The sequence below is a fragment of the Branchiostoma belcheri genome, unplaced genomic scaffold (assembly GCF_001625305.1).
Source record: "Branchiostoma belcheri isolate BF01 breed outbred unplaced genomic scaffold, Haploidv18h27 scaffold4, whole genome shotgun sequence".
In the NCBI taxonomy this organism is placed as follows: domain Eukaryota; kingdom Metazoa; phylum Chordata; class Leptocardii; order Amphioxiformes; family Branchiostomatidae; genus Branchiostoma; species Branchiostoma belcheri.
This window is the reverse complement of record NW_017804020.1, coordinates 5,116,946-5,132,372: the sequence shown is the minus strand read 5'-3', so window position 1 is coordinate 5,132,372 and position 15,427 is coordinate 5,116,946. Positions and strand designations below refer to the sequence as shown.

The 15,427-nt window shown below is 42.7% G+C and overlaps 1 protein-coding gene across 5 annotated transcripts in view; it reads right to left on the bottom strand.

Moving 5' to 3' along the window:
* LOC109477299 (ataxin-7-like protein 1) overlaps window positions 1–15,427 on the bottom strand; it is a 45,111-nt gene that overhangs the window by 3,270 nt on the left and 26,414 nt on the right. For 4 of the 5 annotated variants that reach the window (XM_019778412.1, XM_019778414.1, XM_019778416.1 and 1 more), the window contains 9 exons: window positions 8,382–8,714; window positions 7,094–7,176; window positions 5,488–5,744; window positions 5,209–5,365; window positions 4,707–4,828; window positions 3,480–4,356; window positions 2,903–3,125; window positions 2,628–2,741; window positions 144–259 (listed from right to left, as the gene is read on the bottom strand). In XM_019778412.1, the coding sequence (XP_019633971.1) occupies window positions 144–259; window positions 2,628–2,741; window positions 2,903–3,125; window positions 3,480–4,356; window positions 4,707–4,828; window positions 5,209–5,365; window positions 5,488–5,744; window positions 7,094–7,176; window positions 8,382–8,714 (2,282 nt within the window). Of the gene's footprint in view, window positions 1–143; window positions 260–2,627; window positions 2,742–2,902; window positions 3,126–3,479; window positions 4,357–4,706; window positions 4,829–5,208; window positions 5,366–5,487; window positions 5,745–7,093; window positions 7,177–8,381; window positions 8,715–15,142; window positions 15,273–15,427 lie in introns of those variants that run through there. The other variant, XM_019778413.1, reaches the window with a different exon arrangement.

Below are 15,427 nucleotides of genomic sequence, written 5' to 3'. Positions count from 1 at the left end.
AGAAGAATTCCATGAAACAACAAAATGAAGCTTGTTCACACAAAAATACAAAAAGTTCCAACATGGCAACACTAAATACCGACCATTAACCCACACCACCTGACACACACATAGACAAAGACAAGGTGTTATACTTGCCTCACCTGCTGCAAGGGGAAGGGGGGTGGGGGCTGTTTGGCTCCCCCTCCTGGCCTCTGCTGACCCCCCGAGTACACTTGGTGGTTGTAGATGGTATGTTGGTTGCTATGGGAGGACTTACCTAAATAAACAAACAAAAACAACATAAGTTTGTACACGTACCATCTGGCACGTCATAAAAGACAACAACAGCCATGATGAGGAATTGCAGAGCCATTATCCAGAATCAAGAACTTTAAGAACTTTACAAAATACAGTACCGTTCGCGTTATAGTTAACCGGGTACCCCGTTACTAACGAGTTATTTTTTCGTCAGAAAATGGTTAGAAAATCGTCAGTATTTGGTTAGATTTTCGTCAGAAAATGGTTAGAAAATCGTCAGAAATTATTTCTAACGCGTTACCGTTTGCGTTAATGTGATAGGGTCGGATTTCATGTTTGTTTTGCGCGCCGACAAGACAATAGCAAATTGCCACCTCCTGGGGCGTCCGCTAATGTGTTGCGATGTTGCCCCTTGAAAAATAACAGCACCAGAGGCAAGTGGACATGTGATTCGTAAAATAACTTTGTGGTTTATCCATGTGTCGACTGTGTGAAGCGAATTGTGCTATCTTTTAATGCTATTCTATAGTTATTTCTAGCGGAAAATTACGTTGTGTAATACAATGTATGTCAACAAAGTGTAGCAGTGGGCAGACGATGTCTTGTACATTTTGTACCAGCGGCGGCCTACCGCTCTCACAGGACGTCATGGGACGTGACGAAACAAGAAATATCTGCCGTAGAAGAAATATAAATCGGTAACTCATGCCTTAAATTCACGGCGGTTTTTGACACAAAAGAAAATTATTATAATTTTTGTAAGGCGCGCGGCTTTAATACTAGTACTAGTAGTAGTAGCGGCTTACTCACGGTAAAAATGTACCGTCACTCCCGGCGCAAGGTTCGCCAGCTGAGGACTTTCCACAACCATGATGATATCATAGTTAATAAAGGAATATATAATAGATCTATCATGTTGAAATGATAATTGTAATACATGGTTCTATTTAATAGCGGTAGTTTTGTTTCTTATTTTGAGGGGAGATACTGTCAAAAATCGAGGGAACGCAAACTGAGATCGGCTCACTTCCGGGTGCATAACGCCAAAATTTCTCGACGACTATATAAAAATGACCACTCATTTGCCGCCTACGGTAGCGTGTACATGGTAGTGCGATCATATCGTGCCAAAGTCAGCGTCAAACGTCAGAAAATCCCCGTAAAAATATAGTTGCAAAACACATTTCCCGCGCACTCAGGGCCGGTCGCCCTGGCCGCGGCCGCCCTGGGTGCAGCATGCTCATTATAATATGCAAGTAGCTACGCTCTGATTGGTTCACCTTAGATGACCTGCGCTGTGATTGGCTAGAACGAAGCCCGTTGCATGCTGGGGCGCCAGGGCGCGCGAAGTGCAGAGAGCTCGATCTCGAGAAAGCCACATAATTTTTTTACGCTGGTTTCTACCTTATTTCTACGACTAATTAGCAACATCCTAGTGACGAAATGCGTACTCAAAAGAATTTTCGGGAAAAAAATATATGTACATGTGGATTTGTGGTGCCTTTGGCGTAATTTTGTTGGTCACATACAACGTAATGTAACACGGAAGTGCATGGAGATCCATGGAGTCGGAGTCGCGGCACGGCTTTCTGTCCCACTCTAAACAAAACTCCAAGGACATAACAAAACTCCCCAAAACTGGTCAATAATTAGCCATAAAAATGTTGGTGGGCACGTGTAAATATGCTGCCTTTTTTCGAGTGTTATAGGAATTTTCCGCGATGTTTTTGCACATCCCTAACGTTACCTCACGCCCGCCGCCTATTATGTACGGCGGACCGCGGGGCATTTATAACTTCAGATCATCTAGGTTTCTTATTCGGTGGTAAAATAAGTTAACAGAGAAAAACAGCAAAACAAAGTTGACAAACTATAGAAACGCTTGCCTGGGCAACAGTGACAAAAGAAAATGTCGATCTAATTGAATTGCGCCGGTGATCGTAAAACGTTTTAAATGTTACAATATAGTAAAATGCAGGCTAGATCAACGTTCCTTCCGCTGTTCCAGCGGTGTGTATCGGTAATTTCCCGCCCCGCATGAGGTAAATTAGTACTCCTCCCACGATTCCTGTGATGTTACCGCGCCTGCATATGAATGGAGAAGTCTGACGAAAAAGAAACGCGTTACTTTCGGAAAAGTAACGGAAAACTTTCGGAAAAGTAACCAGTTAATAACGGAAAACTAACGGGAAAAAAACGCGTTAGTAACGGCCGTTAGGGTAACTATAACGCGAACGGTACTGTATATCAAACAACAAATCTGATAATTTATCCAGTTGTGCAATTCATTTTTGTATTAAGTGATGTTCTCTCTGAGTATCTAACCTTTATCAAAGAAGAAAGAAAAAAGACAGATAAACCAAGAAAGATGAAGGTATTTTCCTTACTTGCGAGGCTGGGGGAGCGTCTGTGTTGGTCGAGGTGCTGTTTGTGAGCTGCGATGGCGATGTGCTTCTGGAACTGGGCGTTGGCGCGCATAGAGGAGGCTGAGGCGCTCGTACCTGTACCAGGAAACACGACAAAGTTCTCTGCAATTAGTCAACAATGTTGTTGCAACTGCTATCCTTACACAGGGTCATGACAAATTTCCTTTTCCCACCACAACTTCAATGGAGGGGAACTCAGTAGGGGTCTCTTCTTTAGGTAGTTGGACTGTACTTACTTTGGCTGTACTTGGCAATATTCGACATGTGTCCACTATTGCTTGGTGAGACGTCTGTGGATCCGGGGCTGGGGGAGGAGCTGTGTTGGCCGGGGCTGATGACGTTGACGTTCTGGTAGTGGTTGATGGTGGGAGGGAAGCCCTTCATACTGACCCCCGGCGGAGACGGACCAATGCCGTTGGGTAGCGGTGAACTGTCTGCAATCTGAGGGCTGATGGAACCCTGGACAACCAAACACACAACACTCTTCATAAATGCTGGAAATCTTTTGTAGTGACTTTGCCAATTTCCATTAATTCATAGCATTTAACACAAGTTGTGTTACTACTGCATAACAGAAGTTTCAACCAAATTCAACCAAGAACAAGAAATAAGATGCTGTAAATAGCACCTTCCAGAAAGAAACACATATGGAAACAACATTCTAGTTCTCATATTTGTGATGTAATGTGAGGCTTAAAAACTGATTCCTACAGGATAAATTGCAGGACAAACATTACTGCTTGTTGTTACTTGTATTTTATTACATATCCATTTAGATTAGAAAAATAAAATTTCCCTGCTGAATATACTCACTGGTCTGAAGAGGGGACTGGGTGTAGTGGAAGGACTGGGCTGCAGAGGAGAGAAAGAATTGTTCCCGACACCAATCCCCGCGTCTCGACCGCCCGCTGCATTCCCCACCCCACCCTGAGTCTGTCCCGAGCTTTTGGCGGACTTGTGTGAGTGAGTTCCATTGGATGGCTTGCTACCGCCTTTTGACTTGGCGCTGGAACTTGACGAGCTGCTTCTCTTGCGAGATTTGGCACTAGAGCTTGCTGCGTGACTACTACCACTACCTGTGCTGCATATGGCGCCTGCGGAGTTACCACTCGCGCTCTCTCGACTAGGAGTCCTTTGGACCATGCCACTGCCCACGTTTATAACCTGCCCATTGACCAGGGGGTCAATATTGGTGACCACGATGCTGAGACCTTTTATGGAGTCCCCCAGAGTGGTGGAGATGGCCGGGGTGCCCTTGGCCATGCCTAGTCTGGCCAGGTGCTCCTTGGTGGCCGCCTGTGTGGTGATATGCGGGATATTGCTGCTGATGGTGTACCCAGTTGGAGTGGACAGAGAAACTGCCCCGTTTGCACTTGTGAGGTAAACGCCAGAATTGTTCATGCTAAGGCTGACGTCGGGCGGCGCAGAAGAACCGCCCCCACTACTCGACTTCTTCTTCTTGCTCTTGCTGGAGCCCGAATCTTTTGTCTTCTTGGACTTGGAGGACTTGTTGGAGCTGGGTGGGACTGGCTTGGCCAGTGGCAGGTCCCAGGTCTGTGCTAACAGGGGAGGCTTGTAGCCCAGGTCTAACGTTGGCCCTATCCGCGAGGGGTCGTAGGGGTCAAACGGAGGTTCCTGGTGCTCTGTGGTGGACTGGTGCAGGGACTCGACTGGCTCTGATGCTGGTCTCCTGGGGGAGGGGGGAATGCAGGTTCAGCAAAACTTTAGTCAAACTTTACAACACTGATGGAATCTTGAGTTAGGTAACTGGACATTGGGTTGTGGACCAGTGTTATAGCACATACTAGTGGTTAATTGCTGACTACTTACTGATAATAGAACAGTTGTCATTGGAGCATCAGCAAATGAACTAGTATCACATATACTCGAGTAAATAACAAGAGTGCCCCCTAGAACATCACAAGAGAACTGCACAATAGATGAAAGAGTTAATTTGAACTAACATCTGCACACAAGGCTTAGGGTATCTACCATTACTATGATGCTATTGTAATACAGTACATGAAGCTGTTGCCTTACTTGAGGGGAGGTGAGTGTAGCTGCCGCTCTAACAATGCTGTGAACGCCGATCTCAACAAGTCTGTCCTCCTGCTGAACATGTAACACCCCTTCCCAAACCTCCGAGCACCGAATGCACACATCTGCAGAATGGAAATAACACTGGTTAAAGGGACACTAATTGTAGAGTCAGAACAAATCAAGCAAGACTTCATACATCAACAGACACACAGCCAGGGCTTTTGCCATTATTCGTCAGTCCTGCATTTGGCATGAATTTGGCTGCTTGTGATGCAAAAAAAACAACACTTGCCTACATGGAAAAGTAAAGATGTTGATAAAAATCTTAGGATAGGAATGTTGGGTGGATCTGGGGTGGTTGAGTATGTGGGACAGTTCATTACTTACAGTGGCGGGTCTGGGGTGGTTGAGTATGTGGGACAGTTCATTACTTACAGTGGCAGGTCTGGGGTGGTTGAGTCTGTGGGGACAGTTCGTTATGTGGGGACAGTTCATTACTTACAGTGGCGGGTCTAGGGTGGTTGAGTATGTGGGGACAGTCCAGGTTCTCGTTGCTATCTGCCTCCTCCTCCCCCTCCCCATCACTGCCAGGGCGAGCCTTGGGTTCCGGGGAGACGTGCCTGGTGTCAGCAGGCTGTCCTGAGGGCTGGAATGATGGCCTGTGGGGGACAGGGAACAAAAATGTATTTTGATTCTCTCTTGACACACAAAAGTCAAGAACAATGATCACTTTTTATTCACTTCCTCTTTAGTGCTAAGAGTCAGTTTTTATGCCACTGACCTTTGGAATACGGAGTTGACCCCCGGGGAGGTTCGTGGGGTGGATTTGGTGGGGGATGTGATTTTCTGAGGCACAATCTCGGGGGCGAAGGCTGCGGAGTGGGCTGAGAGCGAGGCTAACCGCTGCTGCTCCTTTAGCTTGTTCTCCATCTCCTTCTCTCGCTCCCTCTCTCGCGCTCGCGCCTTGTGTTCTGCCAGCAGCTCGTCAAATGGTTTTCTCCTCTGTGGCACTGCTCTTCTGAGGGACAAGGCATGTGTCTGTGGAAAACAACAACAAATAATCAGTAAACAATAGTTTCTCCTCTGAGGCACCTCTCTTCTGATGGTCATGAGGGGAAGCATCAATTAATCAATAAATAAATAAATAACAAACAAGCTGTCAATCATTCATCAATCTTTATGACATTATCTGTCAATCATTCCTCATAACACCATATCTTCTTTGCATGTAGAATCAGTGATGTGACATAAAAGAAGACTGATTGCAGCTACATGTACATTACAGCCACAGAAGTCAATGGATGATGATGACTACAAGATCTCATTTCCTACGTTTAACATTTCTTTCATTCCTGTACTCCAATAAGTCAAGCTGCAAATGTCAATTAAATCGCTCCCTAAAATTAACTGTTCTCAAGTATGTGACCAACAAAACACTAGGATAAAATGGCTTCATTGTGGCTCAAAATTACAGTTCTTAATCTACTTCTCCTGTCACCATAACAGTAGAAGCAATGCCTGGATCTAGTGCCAGCACTTAGCAGAGTAAAATCCCCTGGCAATGTTCATAAATGCTTTGTGGGACAAAATTAAATTTCCATCTGACTGTGCCTCATCCCTTGCCCGACTGGTTCTGACAGACAGATTGGGTAATGAACTCCTGTCCAAGTCTGATTTATCAGCCACCTCCAATGGTACTATACATCACTGGGTTTATAGGCCACACTAATACAACTGGTTGGTTTTGTTGAACCGGAGGAAGATCAACATTAAAAAGAAATTTTAAGGGGGCAGTCTATATATAATATAACGTGGTACGCAACAATTTCAGGGAGTCAAATTCCTGACAGCACTCTGTTTACATCTTGAAATTCAAATCATTTCTACTTGAAATTTTGGACAACCAAGGAAATAAAGTGATGTGGCCTAAGTGTGTTTTAAATCCCCAGTGCATCAGAGCGTCAGCAGTGAGTATAAATTCCCCCTGCGCGGCCCAAACCTGTCCTTGCGTCTTCTAGTGACAAATCTGCAGGCAACGATGGGATCAGTGTCAACTTATGCAGCTCATATATTATAGATGGCAATGAAGTGAAGGTGTGTGCGGACTGTTTGGCCATACTTTTAAGATACCATCACACATTTAGCTGTTTTTAAAGACTTCTCTGAGGACTAGAACTGCAACAAATTGTTTAACTCTCTTTTACAATTCAGAGCTGTGAAAAGATTGTTTGGCTGCTGAGATTTCTGTAGCTCATCCCTAGGAACTATTTTTCTATCCCTTTCTCTTTGTCTTAAACTGCTTGATGTCACCGCAGAAGTAATAACACATAAATAAATAAATGAATGTAGGCCTGACTGCTGAGTCGTCAGGAACGTGTTTTACTCACTTTGCATGTTAATGATCTCGTGCACGGCTTCTTCATGTCGGGTAACCAGACACCGCAGTGCTTGTTGGGGTCATACTCTCGGTCTGAGCAGGAAGCAAACAGAGGAAATACTGTTAGAATATGAACATAATCATATTATATCGCAATAAACATTATACATTTCCCTCTGTGTAGCGTGCGTAGTCCAGTGGTTAGCGGTCCTGCCTCTGGACTAAGAGGTTGGGAGTTCGAATCCCGGCTGTTGTCGCTCACCCGACATGCACGCTACTGTTTAGGGTCGCAGTCCTTAGGACGGGACGTTAAGCCGTGGTCCACTGTTCATTGTTCTTGTCGAAAAGAGCTAGGGGCATTTCCCCGGTACAATGAACCTGTAAATACTGTACATAGCGTCTGTCTTCTCTGTCACGACCAGTGGAAGATTAGCTCTTCAATGAGCTAAACTGGTTCGAGATCACTTTCACTTTCTCTGAATTTCACTAAAAGGGTAGACCTGTCCACTACAAACATGGACAGCTGACTACCACAGACAAACATCCACCTTGTCCAAGTACATACTGGTGTGAGACCCAGAGAAGATCAGCCTTAAAACAAACTGTAGTGTGAGACCGCAATAAGACTTGGTTCAGTACAAACTGTGGTGTGAGACCACTTGGGACTGTCCAAACACAGACTGTTTACAAAACAAACACTTCAGCAGAATCACCTTTGTTGTTCCCAAAATAACACCTGGTCCAGACGACAGGAAATTGACGGCACACCTGCCTTACCTGCCATACACACCTGTCCTACAGGTGTGCCCTGAACAATGGCCACTTTAAAGTTACAAAGTCAACTTCTCAAAGTCAATGGTACGATGTTAGAGTCCTTCACTTCACCTTGTTGCTTGAATCAGTGCAATTTCACTTGTCAATAAGTAGTAGGGTTCTTTAAGTTTCTTTCTAGATATAGCATATTTGGTTTCAGAATTTTTGTCATAACATTTTAAGTAAAATATTTGACTCAACAAATTTGTTAAATCTTCTGAATTTCTTGTTAACACTGTACATCATTCAATTAATTACAATCAAATGGAAACTATTCTACAGTAACTACAGAAAAAAGATAAATAAAAGATTTGTTTCTACACTGATAAATGTAATTTATACCATGCAGCATGGATGATGATAATTTTGGGGGTGACCACTTGAAAAGGTGACAATCATTTGTTTTGCAACGACATCAATAAATGTGGATTGTAAACAATTGAAAAACAATGTGGATTGTAAACAATTGAACAAATGGAGCTGACCTTTCAGAGGTATTTTTCTCTCCTTGTCGAAGCTACTTTTGGAAGAGTATGAGGAGGAAGTGGACTTTTTGCTATTGCTGGATTTCTTGGTTGTTGCCTGGGCGGTGGAGGCAGACTTCTTGAGCGCGGTGAGGTCGGAGGCCCGGTCCAGCGCCACCACCGGCACCAGGTGGTTCAGCTTCATGCCGGCGGACTTCGCTGTCCTGTTGGCGGGTAGAGACGGGCGGGGGTTGCCATGGTGAGGTGAGGTCAGACCTGGAGGGCGGCCCGTCGGGATCATGGTCGCGGAACGCATGGACGACGTGTCCGAGTCTTTACCGCCATGTCGGTGCTCTGTGAAAACACAAGAGGAGCAAACATGTGATAACAGTCTTCAACACAGTGATACCCATCTTAGTCAGTACTGATTTCATCATGTCAGCTCTGAGATCTGAACTGCATCTTCTTATGTGATCTGGGAAAAAACAATCCATGGAGTCAGTTTAGCTCATTGAAATCTAGTCATAACAATCAATGACACATGTAAGGAATGGCTTCTAAGTCTAGAAGCAGAGATGGTAGTCACTGGACTAAGCACTTGCCAAGGACAGATTAATCAGATTCCAAAGAAGTCAAGTTCGAGTAATGAAGACAACCCTTCCCCAGCCTCTACCTGCCACATCTCCAGCCTGACCTTGTGCCATTTACATGTGTCAGCCTCCCCTATCATTCACAAGGTCAAGGGCAAAGGTTACGCCTTGGGGAAGCCACAAGGGTCACACCAGGTCATCAGCAGTCCCATTTCTTGTGAGGTCACAAACAAAAAGCATTCCCACAAAAAGGCCACAAAGGTTTACAGGAAGGTCATCAACAGTCTGATCTCAGCAGAGATTTTTTGCGAGGTCACAAACAAAAAGAAATCCCATGAAAAGTCCAGGCACCCCACTGTGTATGTAAAAGCACTGCTGTTTACAGTCTGAGGATACTTCTCAACTTTGACACATCAGACATGTTATTTCCTTTGAAATAAATCTTGTGCCAAAGAGAGAAACACATAATTGCCATAAAACTACTCAGTGTTCATTAACAGCCTTTACACTGTACAGCATGTCACAGGTATGGACTATCTGGGCAGCCCTGGCTGTATGTTATCTTCCAGCCAAACCAGTAAAATCAGAATGAGCGAAAACATAAAAACTACAGTTTGTGTAACGGTGTCAAAGGTAACACATGTACAGGCCTACAAGGTACTAGGTAGCTACCCCTTGCCCTGTGCTAGCTGGCTGCATCTACATGTATGTCCTCTTCTTGCAAAGCAAGTAAAATACATGTACCACAAAACAGATGTATTCAAACCACATGATATCAGTGTTAGTAATGTTAGGTATAAAACAGCAGGCACCCTGCCACCTGTAAGGTAAGGCTGATGGATGATAGGACACCCATGGCTATCAGATTTGTATGTTTACACAACAATCCTGCAACAGGACTTATCAGTATCCACAATAACCAGCTGTGAATCAAACAGAACCTGCTTCCCTACAGGGGCAGCATCTGTATCTGTAGCTAGATCTATCAGTTCATAGAACACACCAGCTCTGCAGGCAGGTAACAGCTATCTCCTTACAGTATCATTTTTCAGTTGTGAATCACATACAAATTGGGACGTGTACACCTGCTTCCCTACAGGGTAATGTAATATCAGATCTGTACCTGCATCAGTTAGAACCACCAGTAGAACACATTGGGGTTCTAGGTTTATTGGGGCTGCTATACTATATTAAACCAATTTTCACACCTCATCCCTGCATATGTAGCTCTCATATTCGTATAAATAATCCAAATCAATTTATTTTCTTGGTTCTCTGACATTGAGAATACGACAAGATGAAAACTGATTTTTAAAATTCTCCTCAGACTCGTGTTTATGTTCCAAACTATTAGTATTATTTCAAATTTATGAACCAACAAATTGCCTTGCTGTGGCCTTGCTGAATCCCTGCAGTAAAACCTCTAATTCATCTCCCTGTCCTGCTCATGAAAACTGCATCTCCAATTCTACGCATGGATAAAACAATTTTACAGCCTGCCAAAATAATATCAACACTGCCCCAGAACACCCGCCAGCACTCAAGGCACGATTACCCCAGAAAGTAACCAGTAATTAAGCCAGTTAACGATCCCACTGCACATGAATCAATAATGGTTTAACCACAAAAACACTGGTACCACATCAATTTGTCACTGTTCAAGAAAGCTCTTCAAAAGGGACTTGGTAAACATTAGTCATCAGGAAAACAGACATTTTTTCCAATACTCTGTCCACCTGATGAGGCTATTCACAGATTGATTGTCAAGACATTTCTGGAGGTTTTCTGGTTTGGGACATGACAAGCCAATACGTTAATGACCTTATAACCCTGTACAGGTACAGATAGATTACTTTGGGGACTGTACATTCATCACTTTCGAGAATCAACATTAATTTCATTGGGGACTGTACATTAATGATACCTATCAGCAGAGTTTTAAGATTTGATTTCAATCTTACATCATAATTCTGCATGTAATCATCATCTCAAAATTTTGAAATTTTCACTGCTACCTACTGCTCCAGTCTGAGGGCACTTAGTAATATTTGCCATTGACAGCTTTGTACTGAACAACTCTTAAAATCCTTCCCTCAGACATCAAATCAGTGTAAATTCAATCATAATTCTGAACAGACACAGAACCACTCTCTGGGGCACGGGGCCATTCTGCCCCCTGATGTCAACACGTAGACACCACAGGTCAAGGTGCAGCTTTTCTGACAGTTTCAATCTCTGCACTAGATTGTTACCTGCTACAAGGAGCAAAGTGTCTGATAACCCACTCCAATACTGAGCTGAAATTACATGTATAAGCAGCATACACAGTTAATCACAGAGATGACAAAAAACAAGCTCATATTCTAACAACAACTCTAACCATGTGACAAATTTGATTCATAACAAAATGATTTCATAACCATATCCTTCTATTCATGCCAGCATAATTACAAGATATAACTAAACCATTACTATCAAACACGATAGAACGTAAAATAAACATGACTTTCTAATTATATACCCATGCCCTTTTGTAAATGTCATAATCTTAGTTAGTATTTATCACTTGGTGATACAAACATAACAAAACCATTAGTGACAAATTGTATGAAGCGCATATTATGATTTTGTTATTATTCTCTCACACGAATGCTGCAGCAACACAAGCACTCTATTATTTAGTCATCAAAACTATGCACCATACTCATCATATTCTAGCAAAAGGTATTTGGGAAAAATTTGATAGAACACGAAATGAAGGTTATGATTTTGTAATCTTAACATCCTATGAACGACAGCATACACAAACATTTAATAACCAAGATCTAGAAATTACATGAAAAGAGATCACTTATCAATAATTATGATCATCAAACTCAGTGACACATAAAATTGATGCAATGATCTTGTAGTTATATCCTTATCCCAATATAACTACACACCACACACATTGCATACACAAACACTTTGTCACCAAGCATTAGCAAACAGTAATACTACTAGTATTACGACAAAAACAGTATTGACAAATTGAGGAAATCATATCATACTCTAATCATACCGTTCGATGAAAAACATCATACACAACCTGCCAACAGCAGGGACCCAGCTCGTAACTCAAGCCTTACGCTGCCTGCCGGGTGTATAAAACAGCCCGACACGGCAATAACAGATCGATAACGATTACCTCCACAGCAGCCACTGCCTTCTAACTATCCCCCGCGAATTATCACAGCATTCTGTCCGATAAATTACACACAGAGCTCACCTTCAACCAGAAACATGTTCCCCATAGTCTCTGACAGATGGAACATGTTTGTAACAGATCATTCAGCTGCTAGTATTTTACAACATCACGTACATTTGGTTACAGTACAGTACTTTCCCTAAAGCATATGATGGAATGCTATCAGAAATCTAATTCTAGAATAATACTAATTCAATCTATACTCACTCAAATAGCAAAAACAAACAAAAATATATTACCCCAACTGTGGAATAGGGAGAGCACACCACAATGCTCTCATTCCCTCAATGGAATTTTCCTCCCTCTTCATCCATCCATTACTTTGTCATTCGACATGGTTCGGTGACAAGCCACGTGCAAACCTGCACGTTTCCCACTAAGCAGAACGCTGTTACCTCAGCATGGTTACAATAACCACATAAAAACCCTCCCTCTAACAATCCACCCTTCTCCAGCCCAGGGTACTACAACCCACCCTTCTCCAGCCCAGGGTACTACAACCCACCCTTCTCCATCCCAGGGCACTATAACCCACCTTTCTCCATCCCAGGGTACCGAAAACAAGGAGGTTAAATCTCCTTGCTGTAACTCACCCTTCTCTAAACCACACCAGGGTACTGTAACCCACCCTTCTCTAACCCAGGGTACTATAACCCACCCTTCTCTAACCCAGGGTACTATACCCCACCCTTTCCAGCCCAGGGTAGTATACCCCACCCTTTCCAGCCCAGGGTACCCTCTCCAGTACTGACCTACATACTGCAGGTAAACAACACTGCCCTGCCATGAAACATGCATACAAGGCCAGGATTGACACTTAGTTACTCACTGATTGGCCCACAGTCAACACCCCATTATGATTATGGTAGGCAAGCTCCAATTCAGTTACTGTCAAGGTCAGATGCAAACTGGGCCGTTCCATCTATGTCAGAGGGGTGACCCCAGGAAGGGAGTGTTATATAGGCCCTGGCAGTGATAGATTAGTCCCAAGGGTTAGGGTGGGTATATAGGTTACAGCACAGCAAATTCAAAACATCTTCCACATCAGGAAGGGGGAAATAGAATGTACTCGATATGTAGGAAACATGTGGAAGGTAAAAATAGTGCAAACTTTGTGTCATAACACATGAAGGTATACAACCAAAACTTATGAAAAATAGGAAATAGAAACATGTCCATATCAATAACACCATGTCAATATCATTTCCTCTGATTCTGTGATGTTTAAATGCCAAAACCTTCAGTTCCTCAAGCAGACAACATTAATTGTTGATTAATTTTATTACTAGTATTGTCAGACGACAATAATAAACATCATTGACCCTTGATAAAATCCCTACCCTTCATCTAACAGTTGCCAACAGACACAAATAGGCATGCCTTCTCATGAGTAACAACTGAAATAAAACTCTAAATGACAGGTCAGAGAAGATTTAGAGTTGTGCCCTACAGGTGACAATCCACAGACAGTGGTGTGATTACAGGCAGGTGAGCAAGTGAGGCTACATAACTGCCACAGAAACACCTGGAACAATAGAACCTGTCAGATGTGTACAGGTGAGGTCACCTGTCTAACAAAATAATGTCAGGTTTGTCCTGAGGCTAGCATTGGCCTGCAGTTCCAGACATAGCTGGTAGAGGGCCCAGGAGGAACCCTCAACTTAGTTCCTTGGTTCTGGCACATTTCCTCAGTAAATTCAGCAGGAGGAGATCTTAAATATTAACAGCCTGAAACTGTGCAACCCAAGGAACAGACTTCATCCTCAGGCTTTGTTTTCATGTCAACCTTCCACTTCAGTTTAACACATTTTTAAACCACGAACCAACAGATAAAATTGGTGTGGCCTGTACAATACCCTTGCCAAACCCCATCCCCCCACATCTCCCTGACCCAGATATGTCAGCCCCACCCTATAGGCCATTAGGCTGAACAAATGGTGTGGATAATTGTAACAAGACTGGAGATGGGTTTATGGCTGACTCTGGAGGTTTATGTCACATAAACCATATAGAATCATTTGGATAAAACATACTGTCTGTGCACTAGGATTAAAATCATTAAATACAGGATACCAGCATGCTATATATTAAGTCATATCTTTATATAAAACAGTAAAGAAAAACATGTTTCATGTATAAATATAATGACAATTTTCTTTTATACAATGTAAAACCAATTTGTCTAACTGTCATCAACAGATCTAGTCTCTCAGTTCACTGGCATAAACTAGCCATGACAAATCATCAGTGTTCTCTGTTCACCTAATACAACACAGTTTATTTTTATTTATCTTACTGTAAACACAAAAAGCTTCTAGTGTTACCCTTAACACATCACCACTGTTTGCAAAAGTCATTTTCCTCTTTTTCGGCTGAGCTAAGCTCATTTTTTTGCCATCACAAACAACATGATATTGCGTGTCTAAGAACTACTTTCCTTGAAATGCATTCCATCAATAAAGCTTCCATATCAACTTAGATGTTTTGTAAGACATTTGCCTTGTAAAATTACAAAAAAATACATTGTATTTGTCTGTCAATCCTACTGACTGAACATACTGTCAGCTCTGTTTCCTGTATTTACTAAATGTGTTTATTTTCATTTACTATATTATCTTTAACACTCTCCAACCTCTGAATACAGTTCTGCTGTAATTTGTGTCAGAGGTAACAATGTTTCCACCATCATGGCTTCCCTTCTTATTATATATAACACATGCACGACTCCACTTCACCACTAATTCATCACCACCTTACCATAACAGTTATGTCATAACGTCTCAGACAACGTGTAATCATAATCATAAGTAATAACACATGCACACTGCTTTCCCCCCTCACAGCAAATTTCTACACCCCAAATGCAATTACCCGGGCAATACATATCCACAGGCAAGTCATTAATTTTCCCTAACATGTTTACACACAGACAAAGGCTGACTTACCTGGGAGAAATCCTGACAGATTCCTGGGTTGTTCCCCATTATTTTTCACCAGCTTTCCTCTGATATATCCAGCTTTTGTTTTCCATGCATAAAACATAACTCTCCCATCAATCATCATGCCATAAATCTTATGTTTAATACCATGTAAACAAACCTCCAGGTTTTGTGTTGTTTAACCCTAGCCTTCCCCCCCCCCTTACACATACACACACATGACAGTCTGCCCTAATTTTCCCCAACCTGTCAGTTCTGTAGAACTATCAGATTTGGTTCTTACAACCATTA